Source organism: Schistocerca gregaria, chromosome 1, assembly GCF_023897955.1.
Source record: "Schistocerca gregaria isolate iqSchGreg1 chromosome 1, iqSchGreg1.2, whole genome shotgun sequence".
NCBI lineage: Eukaryota > Metazoa > Arthropoda > Insecta > Orthoptera > Acrididae > Schistocerca > Schistocerca gregaria.
Window position 1 is genome coordinate 424,725,595 of NC_064920.1, and position 19,078 is coordinate 424,744,672.

Genomic DNA, 19,078 nt, shown 5'->3' on the forward strand with positions numbered 1-19,078 from the left:
GAGATGCCGGAAGTACAGCAGGATGACATGTGCCCAAACTTCCAGCATTTACAACACTGCATCAGAGGAGGGATATATGGCTTCACATCACAGCGGTAAACCATCACCTTGACCTTTTCGGGTAAAACATCACCTTCGAAGGCCAAGATGAAGGCACCGGTGGCTACCGGATTATCCCTCGGACCCCAATGGACGCGCCGGACGAAGTGAACACCCCGTCGTTGTAGACTAGCGCGTAGTTCATCATCGGACTGCAGTAGAAGATCCCTGTGGAATATAATACTCTGGACCATGTTTAAACTTTTATGGGCAGTGATGGTGATACAAACATCCCCCAACTTGACACAAGTGAGCAACCTCTGTGACTGGGCAGAGGATGCTGTTTTGATGAGAACCGACCCAGAGCGCATTTTGGACAAGCCCTCCACCTCCCCGAACTTGTCCTCTAAATGCTCCACAAAAAACTAAGGCTTGGTCGACATAAATGATTCCCCATCAACTCGTGTACACACAAGGTACCGGGGTGAATAATCTCCACTGCCTTTTTTAGCCATGGAGTGGCCAGGGAGGGAAACGATCTCAGATCAAATATCTTCCCGTTGAGGTTAGACCTCGATCCCTTAGAGACTGCTGGTGGAGGCCCACCAGCGAGAGATGATGTACCACACTTCATTGCGGGTCATCCGTCCTGATGCCACCCACTCCGACGAGGGGCTCTCCCCACGGGCGCCACCCTGCTGCAGCAAAGACCACCTGGCAGGATGGCCTTCGCCGGGAGTCCTGATGCCCCAGAGGGATAGGCATCTACTCCTCGGCATACGTGGGGAGGTAGCAGCTCAGGCATCAGCAGTGCGATCCCTGTGTAGTCAGGGGGCTACCACCAAGAGGGTACAAGACAACCCCACCACAACGGACTGGCTACCGTGCTGGATGTCGGGTGTCAAAATATCCATGTACATCACGAGGGCAAAGATGGAAGTGCACTATGGAGGGAATGTACGCTACCCGGAACACACTGCAGCAGATGCAGCCGGAAACTCGATGTAAGTCCAACTCCATGACAATATCGCGTGTGCCAGATCTTCGGGCAAGATGGATATATAATACACGACGTAAGGCGTCCTTCCCCAAATTGTATGCACTAACAGAATATTTTGAAAGGTAGTTGTCAAACCCCTTAGAGGACCATCACATTAAGGCCGAAATGTTTGAGACTCCTTTTAGTTGCCTCTTACGACAGGCAGGAATACCGCGGGCCTATTCTTACCCCCGAACCCTCAGGGGGGGGGGGGGGGGGGGAGACTGAGAAATGTGGATAGTACAGGTGTTACACAAGTTTTTATTATCTTTATTTTTTTGGTAGTTCCTTGGTTCCGTACAAAAGAAGCTTCATAAAGCAGTTGGTAAAAGTTTTAAAAAGGTTACGATTTTAAATGGGGAATCATTTTCTGTGGAAACTTAAATGTTTATTTTCTGCCAGGCCACCTAGAGAGATTTATGACAAGCTCTGGAATATTTTCTGTTGTATATCAGCCACAGGTCGGCTACATATGCTGCCAGTATGTCTTTTCCCTGCAGGTTTTCCTACCTGTCGACCCGTGGCCTGCAAGTGTCTCTCCTCTAGAGACTGACCACTAATACCAAACGGGCATTGTGTGTCATGGACGCAACACTGTATACAAACACTCTGTTGATATGCCATCTGTGCCACCAGAGGGCACAAGCCACACATCCGAGCAGCGCGCGGCATGAGGAAACCAGCAGTGCTGCTGTTGAGGAAACAATACTGTCTACACATCACATGGTCGCACATATTTATTTCTGCCTCTTGGAAACTTGAGGCCAAGCACAGCTTACAGCATTGGCATTCAACTGCTCCTTCACCCATCGCTCAGCAATCAGAACTCGCTAAGACCAGCCCTGACTCTCTGCTCTACAACCACACCATCTCCATGCTGCTTCATGGCACTCAATGCAAGATGGCCCTTCTGGACACCACATCTACAGCCACTCAGGATGTAGCTTTCCCCAAAATTGGTATCATGGCAGTGAACTTTGTTTCTGTTACTTTCAAGTGATCATGAATGCTCTTTTAGTTGTTATAGGACTTTACTTATCTGTGAACTTGTACCTTGAATAAAGCGTTACTACCTTCATTCTGAGACTCATTGCCCAAATCGAATTTAACAGTAACAGGGAAGGCTTCAACATTTTCTACAGTAAAATTCCCTAAAAGGATTTAAGGACTTAATGCAACTGCTGCTGACAATTTGTTTGTGGACCCAACAACATGCAGTGACTTAGCTTGAAAACCTTAACTGTTTATTTAACCATGATGGTCAAACGTTAAAAATAAAATCTGCTGACCAATTAGGTACAGATCATACAGACTGTAGAAGGAGGATACTACACTGTAGAATGATAAATAATGACTCATTCACAGTGTTTGGATAGAAGTCTAGGGGAAGAAACTTGGAAGATATGTATAAAGGAGACTACGTAGATGTCACATTTAACTCTTTCTAAAGCAAATTTCTGTTACACTTAGAGTCTTGTTTCCCTCTAAAACAAATAAGGACATAATTAAACAGAAGCAGGGTAAGTGGCAGTTTGCTCCTAGGATTAAAGTATCTTTGGCGAGTAAGTGAGAGTTCTACCACATTTAGAGAACAAGCTTTAGTCAAAATTTGAAATGCCATAACCACCAGTATTGTTAAACCCTCCAACATGTCATCAAAAAAGAAAAACCATGCTCAAAAAAGAAAACACTCCAAACATAAGGAAAAAAACAAATTGGAACAATATTAAACAAAAAACAAACAAAAAATCCAAATGAAACTGAACCCCCAAAAAATAACTCCAGCTGAAATGGAAACACTTTCAAATCACTGACCACCAAATGTGATGATTGCTTCCACACAGGGTCAGAAAACTTTTTGTTTACTAGTAAATAACTGAATACAGTTGCATTACTTTTAGTTGTGCAGAAACTGCATGCACTACCAACAGATATCAGTTTCAAAAATATAAACCATAAGGAAAACAAAAAAAAAAAAAAAAAATCATCAAGCCACTAAAAAAGAAAATAGTAATTATGGTTGCTGTAATTTTTTATAGCAGACTTTAGATAATTACTCATAAGCCATCTTTGTAATCAATCAATGACTTGGGGCATATTTCCTGCCAGACATAAATACTCTGTAGAAACTCCAATCCACATAACTGGAGTAAGTAAAGCAACTTTTTTACAGAGCTACATCACTTCTGTCCAATCTTTTCAAAAGGGTTTGAGGAAGTGGCATATGACTGAATAAAGTGTCTCTTTCAATTGAGTGAAAATTATTAGCCCCCCTCAATTTGGCTTTCCCAAATCATTCTGCATAGAGAAAGCAACACAAGATCTCACAAACAAAGCTAGACAAAAAATTATCTTGTTAGTTTATTCTGAGACCTTGCCACAGCCTTTGATTGTGTGGATCACAAAATTCTATTTGACACAATGAAGTGTTATGGCATCAATGACATCACTCTTCCATGGGTGGAGTCTTACTTTGACAACAGAGGGGACCACATAACATGTGGTTAGTACTGCACCACTCTTGGTCCTAACCTACATAAATGATCTTCCAGTGACATAAAAGTGTTGTTGAAAACTTTTCATGTTTGCTGACAATGCAAGCATTATATTAGGTTGGTGCATAAGTCTGTAGTGTTTCTGTTTTGCATATTGGGTATTCTGGTTGCTATGGGTATATTTATCAATTGTCACTTTTTATTTGTAGTTCACTGTTGCTGTTTGAGTTGTCATTTTGTCATCTGGAGATAGTGAGTGGAGCTATGGATACTAGAAAATGGAGTTCAATACAAGGACGGTAGCAGTGAAGGCAGGCAGAAACATTTGTGCTATATATGGGGATAATTCCACTTGACAGAGCACAGCAAAAGAATAGTTTTCTCATTTTAAGGAGGATCATTTTCACATGAGTGACATTCCACATTCAGGAATAGCTTCGGGGTTCAATGAAGATCATTTAAATACATTAATCCTCAATGATCCAAATCAGTGTACTAAAGAATTGGCAAATGTGATGAAATGTGATGATTCCACTGTCATGCAACATTTGCATGCAATGGGGAATATTCAAACACTGGGCACATGGGCACTGCATGCTTTAAGCCAAAATAACAAACATCAGCAAGTGCCCATAAGCATATCTCTTCTTGGTCGTCATCAGCTAGCTCATGAACAAAGTGACCATTCCTATCCTGTATTGTAAATGGTGAAAGGAAATGGTGTCTTTATGCTAACATAAGGAAAAGAAGGGAATGGGAAAGGAATGGTTGAGCCCAGACAAAGCAGCAACTCCCCATACCAAGACCTGCACACACCCACAAAAGATAATGTTATGCAGCAACGGTGTAGTGTACAACGAATTGTTTCCACACTGTGCAGTCATCATTGCTGACTTTATTGTCAAAAACTAAGGCATCATGCACACACAGTCCCAGAAAAATGACCAGGAGGACTGCATGAAGTGATGCTCTTCCACGACAATGCCTGTCCACATGATGCTAGACTAGCAAATAACACTGTCCATGAGTTGACCTTATTCACCTCATCTTCTACCCTCAAATTTTCAGCTTTTTCACTCTGTATTGCACAACCTCCAATGAACTACCTTTCTGGATGAAAAGGTCTCTGAACTTGGCTCAATAAGTTTGTCACCTCAAAACCACATGATTTCTACTGTTGTGGAATTGAAAAGTAACCAAGCATTAGCAGACTGTAGTAAATAGTGAAGGGTAATATATTATTGATGACTAAAATCTCTGTTATGTGTTGATGTAAAAACATTACGAAGTTAAGCACCAACCCAATAATTAAGCATCCAAACTCAGCCTTAGTAGACACAGCTCAGATGATAGCTGAAGAGACCTGCAAGTGGTTCACAGCTAATAGTTCAAGTTTTTATCTCACAAAGACTCAATACACTTACTCCATACTGGTTTTTGTAGCTGATGATAAAAATCAGTTGCAGCTGTGTTATGACTGACTGGAAATGTGCATGTGTGTGAGTTGTGTTTACATGAATATGTGTTTATATGTTGTCTAATTCAGAAGAAGGCCTTTTGTCAGAAAGCTTACTTGTTTAGCAGTCTTTTGTTGTGCCTGCTGCAACTCAAAATCTTCTCATTTAGCTTATGAAATGTGAAGACAGTGCATAGTACACATTTCTGGCTATAAGTTTCTCATTAAAAAATGTTCTGAATTTCATCCTCTACAATCTCACAGGTTTTTAAAATGTCATTCTGCAACAACCTGTATACAGTACCTGAGGAGATTAAGTTTCCATGATTTGTCAGTGTTTTTTTAATGTATACAGTGATCTGTTCCACATCCCTGAAGTTCCTCTTTCTTGATAGGTTTTGTGGAACACAATGAATGAATGGCCAGCACTGCCAATAAGAGTAACTTCCTAACATCATTGGCACTGAACATATTAAATCCATGGTTAATGTTTATATTTCATATGGTGCACCATTTTGGCATTCACAATGTTCATTACAGTATTGATCTTTCACCTGTGAGCTGCTGTAGCAGAGTAATTCTTGACATGTTCTTGCATTCAACTGCAGCTGTAATGGTGCTTCTGCACTATTATATTCTGAATAAATGGGCATATTATTTCATTTATAAATAGCATATACAATCATAAGCTGAGAGTTACCAACAGCAGATGCCAAAAAGGATATCATACCATCAATCACTAAAATATTTGTTATGTTAACAAAGAAGCACAGAGAAAAATGGCCACTGGTGCATCTCCATGAACTCCCTAAACACCTTGCAAGTACCATGTGCTGTTCTCTTTGCATAAAATGTACAATTCAGGTAGCAGAAACGGTTTTCAACCTGAATCAATTGTTAATCCCATGAATCTACTCAACAGACTTACTAAAGAAGAATTTTGTTTTCTTTGCAGTAATTTCCCTTAAATTGCTGAGCATCTTCCAGTATCTTGTCACTGAAAAACCGGTGGCAGTCACTGATATATCCAGGATTTTTACTACCAACAAAGACTGTCAGAAACACCTTATAGTCTGAAAACCAGACTATTCTCAACAGTACCTGAGATGGCTTGTACATGGGTGAAATGGTGACAAACACGGTTAACACTGTGTTTCCTAATGAACCTGACTGCAGAATGAAATTGTTACTATTATTTCTGGCTGGTTTATCTCTTGTTCAGAGTTTCAAGGCATACTCTGCTGTTCGGAGCAGTCAGTGCAGAAAAATGTGTCCTTAGATTATTTAGTCATTGATGTAAAAGTTCTCAGTGTGCTGGGTTGATCTCTATGTAGAACACCTGCAGTTCTCTGATGAGCTGAAATGAATGATGACAGATCGTTGTGCGAAGGTGCAGGCATGTTACTATGTACTAGTACATACAAAAAGAATGATTGTGCACAGTTGTCGGTCTCTATGATGAGCTGAATATTAGTATGGAAGGAATTAAGATGTATAATTTATTGCAAAGGAGTCGATGATATTACCTAATGATTTAAAATAACATCAAAGTATCGCATAAAAATGGAAGGCGTCAAATCTGACAGGTAAAGTTTTCTTCCTTGAGTCTTTCTTGTAGTATCCACTAGTCAACTTGACAGAGGGTTTCTCACAGTGACATTGTCAAATTATGCACCTTATTAGGAGTTAAATAAAAAATTTGTACTAGTAAGCACATGTCTAAAAATTCACAAAAAAACTTGCTACTAAAGACATGTAAGAAGTCCTACAAATGCACTTGCGTGAAAACGGGAATGTCATTAAGGCTTACAAAATTACTGGAAGTTGGCACTTCTTCAGGTAATGTATAAAATCCTTTGGCTTCATGTACAATAATCAGACTTTTTTTACCTCCATAATGAAAGAGGAAATTTTGTGAAGGTTCCTGTTATGCAATCTTGTTAGCAATATAGGTAAGCTACCAGTCCACCTTGCAAAATCCAAGAGTTCATTGCTGCATCATGGAACACCTCAAATAGTATGCTACAAATAACAAGCTTTGGTTTCAGACTGAAGGCAATACCTGTATTGGCAAACTGGAGCTTTGAGTCAATCTGTCAGGTGTGCTTGTCTGGTACAGATGGGATTTCTTTGCATCCAAGAAGCACAAAGCAAAGTTCAAGTCCTCATCTGACACTCTGCTTAAATCTATCAGGGAAGCCGTATCTTAGGTTTTATATTCACATGGGTGGATAAGATATTTTCATATTGCTTAACAACAGTGTACATGATGACAAGAAAGGGCCAACCATCATAATGGAAGAAGTAAAGTTTGCCATTGCTGCAATGAAAAATGGCAAAGCAGTAGGTACAGATAAAGTAACAAAGTAATTAGAGAAACTCCTACAAAATTTTATAAACTGTATGTAGAGGAAGGAGTTGAATAGTATGTATCAAAGAGTAGAACACCATCAATGACAAGAAACAATGCAGAAACACGTAGTAGTTACAGAGGGGGGTTAGATGCCCACAGTGGAGGTGCCTCAGGCCAGCCACATTGTACACAATGTATCACTTTCTGTAAAATTGAATCATTAGGATGAGCCTGCAAGACCCAAGCTCTAGTGATTGGAAAACCATTGACAGTCTGTGGAGCACATTCATCAATGTAGAAACAAAGTAACCCTTCCTGATCAAAAAGTGGGCTCAGACTGGCTGGAAGACAGAGGAGCAAGTCAGCATTCACGTTTTTAGCTATGGGGCACAAGTGAATCTCGTACTTGAGCTGAGAGAGGAGCAGTGCCCAACACTGAAGACAATGTACTGCTTTGCCTGACAACGGTGCTGAGAGGTTAAACAGCAAGGCTAACGGCTTGTGCTCCATGATTAAATGGAATTTTACACCATACAGGAAAACATGAAATGTCTTTAAGGCATAAACAATGGCAAGGGCTTCTTTCTCTATTTGCGAGTATCTAGTCTGAGCCAAATTAAGTATTGACGTGTTTATGCAACAGACTGCTTGGAGCCATCAGAATATTAATGAGCTAACACTGCCCACAGGCCATGCTGGGATGCATCTGTTGCTAACACTAAATGTTGACCCGGATGATAGGTTATCTGGCAAAGTACAGATTGTAACACAGACTTCATTTTGGAAAATCCCATTTCGAATGCTTGCAACCAGTGGACAGATGCCCCCTTATGCATCAAGGCATGTAACGGTTGTGCAACCAACACCGCCTCTGGCAAAAGCTGATGATAATAAGCAATCCTAACTAAAAACACCTGGAGTTCCTTGACTGATGTAGGATATGGAAGAGCCACAAAGGCAGAGAGATTCTGATGAAGGGGTTTGATATCAGTACTACAGACCTCAAACCCAAGATAAACAATAGAATGCTTAACCCAGCAGCCTGTAACAGCAAAAAGAGTGTACGTAAGTTATTGAGATGTTCAGCAGTGGAGAAGCCAGAGATCACAATATCATCAACATATTTGGTACAGCCAGGTTCAGACCTCATGTGTTGTTCAAGAAACTGTTCAAAAACCATCGGGATGCTGGCCACACCAAATGATAACTACAAGTATTGGCACATGCCAAAAGGCATGTTAACAGTGAAGAGCCACTAAAAATCACCATCAATGGGAAGCTGCAAATATGCAACATGAGATGTCAATCTGGGAAAAAAAATGACCACCAGTGAGCTTAGCAAAAAGTTCATCAGGGCCCGTCAAGGGACACATGCCAATAATTGACTGATCATTGACAGAAACTTTGAAATCACTGCAAAGGTGTAACCATCCTGATAGCTTCTTGACAATGACTAGGAGGGTATCTCATTCACTGGATGTGATTGGTTGGACAAGACAAGAGGCTGTGAGATGGTCAAGCTCCACCTCGACTTGGTCACAGAGTGCCATCAGCACTGGGCAAGCCTGAAAGGAATAGGATCTGGCTGAAGGTTTAATGGTAATTTGGGCTTTGAAATTATTGGCACAACCCAAGCCCACAGAAAACAGAGCAGAAAATTCAGAGCGTAAGAAGTTGAGTTGTGTATAAGGCACCTGGTCAGAGACAAGATTAACTTCATTGCAGACAGTAACCCCAAAAAGGCTGAAGGTGTCCAAACCAAATTTTTTTGTGCATGCACAGTTCACCACCAGGAAATTCAGCAGATGAACCACAGATTTATATATGACGGGCTGATAAATCATCTGACATCGGCATGCTTTGTTTATTGTAGGTGACATATGTACATGACACTGGTGCTAAAGGGGGAGAACCAAAGTCAATTTACGTTAGCAAGCTGAGTAATGACATAGCAGCAAGAATGTCAATTTGCATATGCAAAACCTTCTGATAAACCTTGATATCAATAAAAAGCTTATTGGGTGCAACAGAGATTGCTGATACACAAATGACATCCATGTCAGCCTCTGCAATAGGCTGTTGGAATTTTGCATGACAAACATGTGGCCCATTTTGTTGCACTGGTGGCAAACAGCCCACCAATTAGGGCATCCTATCTTTCATGAGTGACAAAACATAATGGACAAGAGGGAAGTGTGGAGCACTTGCATTGTTGTTCATTACTGGTCTAGCTGTGATGCTGCTGCTGCTGCTGCAACTGTGGCTGCCACAGTGAGCTGACCCAGCTGTCATGATATTCTGCTCACACACAGACCACTGCCACCATATCACCCCCTGTGAACTGTACAACAAACAGCAAGGGAAGTGGGTTGAACTTCTGCAACCTCACTTATTCATTCAATTTAAATACCAACATCCCTCGAAAGGTCAAAATATTGTGCAATATTCAGAACATTGTAGAGGGGGAGGTTCTCACATTGAAGGGCCCGCTCACCAACCTCACAATCGGGGGTCAACCAAATGATTGCATCACTAACTATTTGGTCAGCATATGACTCCTTACGTGCACCAGTGACAAAGTGACAACAATGGCTTAAACCGTGAAGCTCAGCTGCCCATGTTTTATAGGAATGTTCTGATTGCCTGTGACACCAATAGAACTTAACTCAAGTGGCAATGATGTAGAATCCGTTTACAGTAGTATTTCGAAAGAAAGTCACACACATTACCAAAAGAGAGTGAAGACGGGTCCTGGAGGGGAAGGGGGGGGGGGGGGGGGGAGGACAGTTGGCACAGGAGTTGATACATGCGAGGTGATAACAGAGACAAAAAAAGCATGTCATAAGGTAACATGAGTCAACCCAAACACATGAAAATGCTGTCGCAACAGTTTTTTGTGGGCCTCCCATTCTTTGGCAGACTCATCCTAAGTCAGAAATGGTGGGGGATAAACAAAAAAAGGAAAGCAACAGATGAAACATGAGGTGCAAGGGGCAATGTGGCAGGTGATGTAGATTAAGATGGACCTGAACAGATCAAAACTGAGGCAAGATTTTGCAATAAGTGGCTTTGATTGTGTTGCGCTGTGGTGAATGCCTCTTGCTGTGGACTGAGATGCTGCAGTAAGAACCACTTGCTGATCAAGCAGCCAGTGGAAAAACTCATCAGTAACGCCATCAGACATGGTAGACACAATGGAGAACCAATCGGAGACTGAAAACCATGTGGAGAACAATCCTATACTTGCCACTTGTGTTGCAAACTTGGATACACTACATAGCAAAGAATGGTAGCACAATCTTATTAGACTGTGGCGTGTGCACCAGTGATCTTGACATACACTGAACACAATAAGATAAGGCAAATGTATGCAATCGGTAATTATATGATAACTGAGCACAAGCATAGCATGGCAAGGTTTCAATAAACACTTGCCTGTGGCGGTCTCTGTCAGAAGTTCACAGTATTGCTCTTTCACAGCGCACGCTCGTGCATGACAACAAACTGCTAATACACACTTTACTTCAGAATCACTTGAATTTATGATGTTCTTAGCAAAACAATATCAAATATGTATAATGGCTATATTACAATTTCATTCATTCTCTCCCGTTCTCACTGACAAGTGTACAGATGCACAATTTGTTTTGCGTAAGACATACTATTGGAACAAAATCAAAATAGAAGATGACCAGTTTAGGCTTTCAGCCATCACTAGATCTTACAAAGAACAGTGATGCACAGGATGCATAATAGAGAACATAATCAGTCCTAAACCTCACTGTTAATTTTAAAATCTGGTGATGCTTGTAAAGCAAAAACTGGTCACCTGTTTAAATAAATCAAGATGTGACCAGCTTATCTAGATATCAAGTCACTGGTCTTTTCCATAGGTACAACAGACCTCATTTAATGAATAGCGCACTTTCTTGGCAGTAACCAGGTCATGTGCTTCAACAGCATGCAAAATGGCATATAATAAGCAACTGTAGATACGATATAGGACTTGTCAGATGCTGTATTTTCAAGACCATTTCCCTGAATGTAAATTTGCTCTGCTGTCTTACGCAGTGGATGTTCTTTTTCTTGCTGTTGTAGGTGGAGAGGGTGTCACTCAACATGTTGGACTGATGTTCTGTTAAGTACATGCTGTGAACAGCTCGAAAAGCACCAGGGGAGTCAAAACAGGTTAAAGTTTACTGCAATAATCTGACAGCTTTTGCTATAACTTGAAGATTTCAACAAACACTATGAATTAATTTTACAAGCATACATTAATGAGATATTAAGGTAGAATAACAGAGCAGCCTTGCTTTTGGTTCATCTGTGTATAGTGCAACACAGTTTCAGCAATTAATGATAAAATAATAAGTCAAAAATATATTCTGAAGAGAAAATACATATAATAATCAAATAAACTGAGAGCCCTCTTGATGACTACATAGGGATTGTGAGGACAAGATGAGACTAATTACAGCAAGTACAGAGGCATTTAAGCAACCACTCTTCCTGCACTCCATATCTGAATGAAATGGGAAAAGCCATAATAACTGGTACAATGGAACATATGCACAGCTAGGCACTACACATTGGTTTGCAGGGTATGGCTGTAAAAGTAGATGTAGATGTAGAAACAACTAACTATGTAGCAACTGACTGAACATCTAGAAAAATACTGCTTGGCACTGACAAAAAATGCTTCTACGTTGCACTTTGTCCAGATACCAAGTAGTTTTCTTGTTTGTAAATGATTAATCAAAATCTAACTAAGGAATACAAAGCAAGTATACCATTGCAAGTTACATTTTTCAGTGTCTTGAAATGAGAAATATGCTCCACAATGTCACTCCCGAATATCTCAAAGTAGTGTTCTGCCATCTGCCAAACCAATGAAAAGTCATTGTGCATTATTATCTAATACCTGCTTCCAACCATCAAAGAAGAATTCAAGTGCAACTCCTGTCCACCTAACCAATTCCAGTCCTAGCCTGTTAGAGCTGGCTCTTCCAACACTGCCCCCTGGAGCACCCATCAGCTCATCCACAGGATGACCCTGACAGTATGAACTAACATGTATCTCAGTGTTATGCTACTGGCCAGGTGACTCCACTGCACTGTGTTCATGCATTGTTCTGTTGCAGGTGTGGACCTTTCACCCACCTCTGGTGATAGACATTTTGTCCAAGCTATGATTATGTAGGCTGCAGCCCAACTCCCAAACAGCTTGTGCATCATGTGTCACCCACTCCTGCACACATATAACTGCAGGTACCTGGCTTTGATCATCCTTATCTTGAATCTGCTTCTGCCCCCTTCCCAGTACCTATCCCCAAACCTTATTTCAGTTATAGTTTTAGCGTGTATGTTCACATCTGACTGCCCTTGGACCACTTGTATCTCATTATACATCCTCTCCCCTAGTATATGATGTTTTCTATTCAGTGCCCACATGCAAGTGTATCACTATGTTCAGATGTGCTCCAAATATAAGTGATTTTAGGAAGAATGGAAGTTGCTGACACATTGTTTCTACATCATTTTTACATGTCTATCTACTGCTCAGCATTTGCACTATGCTGTGAGGGATTGTCTTCTTCTCAAACCATTGTTATTATACAAATTTTGTTTGATAAACAGTGATAACATCCCTACATGTTTCATTCTACCTCAACAATGAGGTGTTGTTTGAGTGGCATTGTGGATGGACGTAGAGCAGGCACACCTATAATTCAGCTGACTGCCTGCTGTGATCTAGGAGATTAATACTTAACATCAATCAGGTACATCTGAGGATGAGGCATAAAGTCTCAAAATTGATCATGAAATAATAAAACAATTCTAGCAGCCTGAGGCTACTTTATTTCTTTTTATTACTTAAATGTCTGCGTTCCCTCAGTCCACTACCTGTAAGATGTGGGCGCATAATAGTTATGATGCTGGCTTATCCAGGGCATAATTGTTCCAGTATGGCTTATCACAGAAAAATTTAACTTCAGCTGACAGCCCACATTTTATCAGGTAAATCTACATTGTGAAACTATGAAGATTTTCTAAGGAGTTCTGAAAATACTTTAAAATCTACTAAGCCTAAAATTAATTAAAACTACTAATGTTAAAACAACAACAAAGTTAAATCCTTTTAAAACAACATAAAAATATAGCGATGAAAAAACAGCTTATTCTGATACCTGTTGCGAGCAATCCAGAACAGTGTAGCACATCCATAGCCAGAATAAACATGAAGATGTGACTGAGGCTTTGGCAGTGTAGCCAGAAACTGTGGGTCACAACGAGAGTCTTGCCATGTATATAGTGCCGATACAGCTTTGGCATTAGCTTCATATCTACAACCGGTAAACACCTCTGTTTGTTCCCAAGCTTTTTCTCCTTCCTGACTAGTCCACAGCATAACACCATGCATCTGTCCACAAATCCCAATATGCTCCACCTTAAATGTCAATAAGAACAATAAGTGAATGACAACTTCTGTGTAACTACCACACTGACTTTCATAAATTAGGGAAAAATCACACGAGCATTTACTCAGAAAAACGTAGAGCACCTAACCTAAAAATTATGCACATTCTCACTATTAAAACACTACTCAAAACACTATATGCAAGCCAATGGCACAGTAATCTGTCTGCATTACGTGTATATGGGAAACAGTTTGTGTTTAGTAGTAGTATATTGTCTGGTGCTGTGAGAATGATGGAAGACAACACAGATACTTAACTTGGTTGGACTGTGCTATCATCTACTAGAAAAATTGTGATGGATGGCCATTTAAAAATGGAAGGCAAAGTTAAACAGAAGTGGTCAGGTGGTTAATGTATAGCCTTCTGTTGTCCGTAATCTGTTGAAGCAATTTTTAAAATCCAGAAAATTCAGCCTCAAGTGGAAAAGGACTGCAACAAGTTCCAGCCCTTTTCCAAGTACCAGTCTCCAATACGTCCAGCTGTGCATTCCAAAGAATAGAACCACACACCATCCCAGTATTAGCCTTTTCTCCAATTCAAGAAATGTATTATCAGAAAGAAGAATGCTTCATGAAGTTAGTGTTTATGTGAGGTGACCAGTGAGATCTGTGTCATTCATCACAGTATGGAGTATTTGCAGTACAAACACGGACACTAGCCAGAAGATCAGTACTGGTGTATCTTCTTCACAGATGATTCCCTGTTCAGCTTTAATACTGATTTGGTAATTTCATCCATCAAAAGACTATCTCTAGGCACTACAGTGTCTGCATGTAAGTTGATACATCTTTAGACAAACGTACATAGCTGAATGTCTTTCCACGTATAACTGACAGATGTCTTTTTTGATAATGTTTTCACATTTTCTGGATATCCTCATACTGTGGCAGCAGCCGATTACATTAACCAACCAAATAAAATCAGTGGACCCATTGGTTGGCTTCAACATGATTATCTTCACAAGCAAACAAAAAGTGCACCCCTTTGCCAGCTTGATCTCTTGATCTGGATTGCTTACAGCATGCCAGAGAAGCTGCCATGTGATATCGTTAACTGTGTCACATGTGGCTATTTGGAGTAAACACACATTACATGGATATGATTTATGCTCTAACAAATAGACACATCAGTTTTTTTCATATGTTTCAAGTTAAAAAATAAGTATTTGTCTCATTTTGTACTTTCACATGTCATCATTGCTGTTTTGTGTGGTCCACATTTTGATTAAATTTCATCACACTCAAGAGGCTACTTCTGAGTCATTTGTTGAAATAAAACGACTTCCATTGCCAACTAAGCTGTATTTTATATACACAACAAGGATTCTTAACAAGTGTGTTACAACAGCATGCCGCAGACAGCAGGATTACATATGTAACATGTGCTGTTGGCTGACAGTCACTGTTGTCAGTTAAAATAACATTTTTGAGTTGTAATTAGTTTTGTTTTTCGTTGATTTTTAGAAACCAACATACAATACCATACTCATAATTTACAATCAGCATAATAAGAAGATATAGAATATATTGTACTTCTGATTAGATAAGTCTTTAAAACCTTAAACTGCATACAGATGCATCGCTGTTAGAAGTTATTCAGCGTCTTATGATTACCTAACAAATTCACTTATATACATTTGAAACAGTAACTCATTAATGTCTAAGGGCAATATAATTGCTAATACAGCCATAAAATGAATGAAAGGTGCACAATTAAACACTCACATCTTTCAGTTGATCCTTTGGAAGCCTAGATATGCAAAAATTCAATGCAGAAATAATTTTAGGTACATTTTGCTTGTTTCCTTCTGACCCTTGGTCGCTAGGCACATTTGCTTGAGTATCCTTTGCCTGCTTAGACAATGTCTGTTTTGTGGCTGCATCAACAATGCAGACTTTTATAGATGTTGTTCCAATATCAATACCCAAAACTAATTTCCTTTTGACTTCAGACATCACGATTATTCTCTCTGGACAGTCTATTGATCTGTTAAACAAAACAGAGGCTTTTAAGAAGCAACTTAATACAATATATTATTGTTGAACTCACAAATGAATGGCTGTAAACAACAGATATAAAGTTTTGTTCATCTGGAAGAACTACTTGTATAAACAACAAGATACAATTTTTCACTGAAGAAACTGAAAGTTTCTACATTTCTGAGCTTAAGAGGAAAAGGAAGGTGAGAAAGAACATAAGAAGCTAGAAAAGGCAAGATTCAGTGTAACTAAAAAAACTATAAAATATAGATTTTACTTAGGTAAACACTACAGGCACTGCTAATAAACAAGCTTTCAGGGCACAACCAATAAGTTATTTCTTAAAATATTAAATCAGTGATAATTATCCATATTAGAAATGTTTGTGAGACACATTCTCATTCTGAGCTATCACTGTAACTGGTCGAAGACTGTTATCTGTTTATGAAATGAGGTCATATTTTACCTTTGGAGGACATATGCAACCATGATGTCTAAATAAACTGTACAATTGTCACATTTTAATTTACCTGAACATAGAACTGGTTTTGATTTTACGGCCATCACCATATCATAAAAATACAGCAACACACAGTTAAGTTTATGACTACACACTCTTTCTGTCACTGAATTTTTAACTAATTATGGCTGCAAATCTGTAACAGGTTCAATCTGTTCAAATAAATTAAAATGTGAGCAACACCACACATTTATGTACGTAAAGATAAGCATATAACCACAATTACAGTTCTCTATGATATAGTAGAGATCATACAACTCACTTAGGAAACTAGATTATTACTAGCAAAACCCTGCAATTGCTAAATATGTTTTGGAATTGGTTGTACGTCATAGTCTGCTTTTACTTCCCCCTTCTCCCTGTCCATGAGGTCCTCATCCTCTCTCTGTCCATCTCCTCTTCCCCTATCTCCACATCCTTCTCCCTCTTCTCTCTGTCCATAGCCAACAAAAACTTGGCTGGGAATTTAAGTTGCTTAAAATAAATGGGTAAACTGGTTGGGATCATTGGATCATTGGTACACTGGACGTGAAAGATCTCTCCTGCTGCTGGAACTATGAGGACAGTAGTTTCATTGAGAGTATTTTGCATAGTTTTAAACTGCAGATGGATAGCATTACAGACTTTCACACAATAGAGATTCCATAGTAGTGTCCTAATCATAAGGCAATAAGACATACATACCAATTTCACATTTTGTGTTAAAAAGCGACTATGATAGAAAACAAAACAGTGCACAGTTGTGTTCAATTTTTATTTAAAATTATATATAGGGAGGAAGAATGTATATGGGAGAAACAAGATGTCTAATGGTTTAAATGCTCTGCTGTTGTAGTTAAAACTGAAACTGAGAAAGAAAACAAAACAGCACACTTTCACAGGATAACATTTTCTTTCTCATAGTCAGTGTCAACAGAAAACCTAAACATTATTGTCTAAAAATATACATAGCCTGTGTCCATTTGAATCTTTATTAGAATATTGTGTACAAATTTGAAGCATGTTGGCTAACAATTTTTCCTTAGTTTCAGATTAAAAAACAATACTCGACCAAATTTCTTGGCCTGACACTTGTTGCAGAGCGAAACTGGTCTGATCATGTAAATGAAATTTGTAAAAAGCTATGTACTGCCATATACATCCTAAGAAAACTGACACCTTTTTGTAACGTCACCACTCTCAGGCAAATATATTTTGCACTATTTGAATCCCATCTAAGATGTGGGATAGAGGTATGGGGATCCAGCAGTGAAGGTAATATGAAAAGTGTACTTATCTTACAAAAGAAGGCACTTAGAATTATGGGAAAGAAAAGTGCCAGGGAAGCCTGCAGAAATTTGTTTAAAAAATTTAAAATACTAACTATTCATAATGTTTATGTACTGAAGATAGTCATTATGGCAGTAAACAGTAACAAACACTTAATAAAGAAATACATGATCACAACACTAGAGGTAGAGAGAGACCCCACATCAACTCTCATAGAATAACACTTTATGAGAAAAGCCCTTGCTTTGCAGGCATAAAACTACTGAATTGCTTCCATCCTAATACCTCCAAATTGCCCATTACAAACTAAGAAAGAAATTAAAATTGTGGCTCCTAAAGAATACTTCATATTCAATAGATGAGTGTCTAGATATAGTACACTCATATAATGGAAGACCATATATCTAAAAATATATGTAATCTCAGATCATAGACTGTGTCACAAACTGTAGATTGCAATAATAAATTTTCCATATATGTAACATTGTTCTCTCAACTAAATTTAGAAAAAGTTGTGTAGATAAAAATGCCAGGCAATAATATATAACTCTAGTAAGTAAGGCTCTGACTTATCTAGAAGACAGGGAAAAAAAACTTTTTTTGTGTTGATGTTGGGTAAAATAAATAAATAAACTTCTCCATATTTTTAGCTAAGACCCATATTATATATTACATATATATTTAGATAATAAAAATATATAGTATACACACATCCAAATGTTCATTTGAATATCACATAAAAATTTTAAGTAAATTGGTCAAAAACTTTTTTCAAGACTTTTGCTAAGAACATTTCCTGTCTGTATACTATTAGATACATACTTCATATCATATACAGGGTGGTCCATTGATAGCAAGCGGTCCAAATATCTCAAGAAATAAGCATCAAACGAAAAAACTATAAAGAACAAAACTCATCTAGCTTGAAGGGGGAAACAAGATGGCGCTATGGTTGGCCCACTAGTTGGCACTGCCATAGGTCAAATGGCTATCAACTGCATTTTTTAAAAATAGGAACCCCCATTTTTTATTACATATTCGTGTAGTATGTAAAGAAATATGAATGTTTTAGTTGGATCACTTTTTTCGCTTTGTGACAGATGGCGCTGTAATAGTCACAAACATGTAAGTACGTGGTATCATGTAACATTCTGTCAGTGTGGACGGTATTTGCTTCGTGATACATTACACCATGTTAAAATGGACCGTTTAGCAGTTGCAGAAAAGGTCGATATCGTGTTCATGTATGGCTATTGTGATCAAAATGCCCACCAGGCGTGTGCTATGTATGCTGCTCGTTATCCTGGATGACATCATCCAAGTGTCCAGACCATTCGCCAGATAGTTACGTTATTTGAGAAAACAGGAAGTCTTCAGCCACATGTGAAACATCAACCATGACCTGCAAGAAATGATGATGCTCAAGTAGGTGTTTTAGCTGCTGTCGTG

At 39.1% G+C, this 19,078-nt stretch overlaps 1 protein-coding gene across 3 annotated transcripts in view; it reads right to left on the reverse strand.

The window, feature by feature from the left end:
* The window catches only part of LOC126350882 (sedoheptulokinase-like), a 119,696-nt gene that overhangs the window by 69,656 nt on the left and 30,962 nt on the right, over positions 1 to 19,078 (reverse strand). For all 3 annotated transcript variants that reach the window (XM_050002557.1, XM_050002556.1, XM_050002555.1), the window contains exons 2-3: positions 15,586 to 15,847; positions 13,571 to 13,830 (exon numbers count right to left, since the gene is read on the reverse strand). In XM_050002557.1, the coding sequence (XP_049858514.1) occupies positions 13,571 to 13,830; positions 15,586 to 15,816 (491 nt within the window). In that variant the 5' untranslated portion in view covers positions 15,817 to 15,847. The remainder of the gene's footprint in view (positions 1 to 13,570; positions 13,831 to 15,585; positions 15,848 to 19,078) is intronic.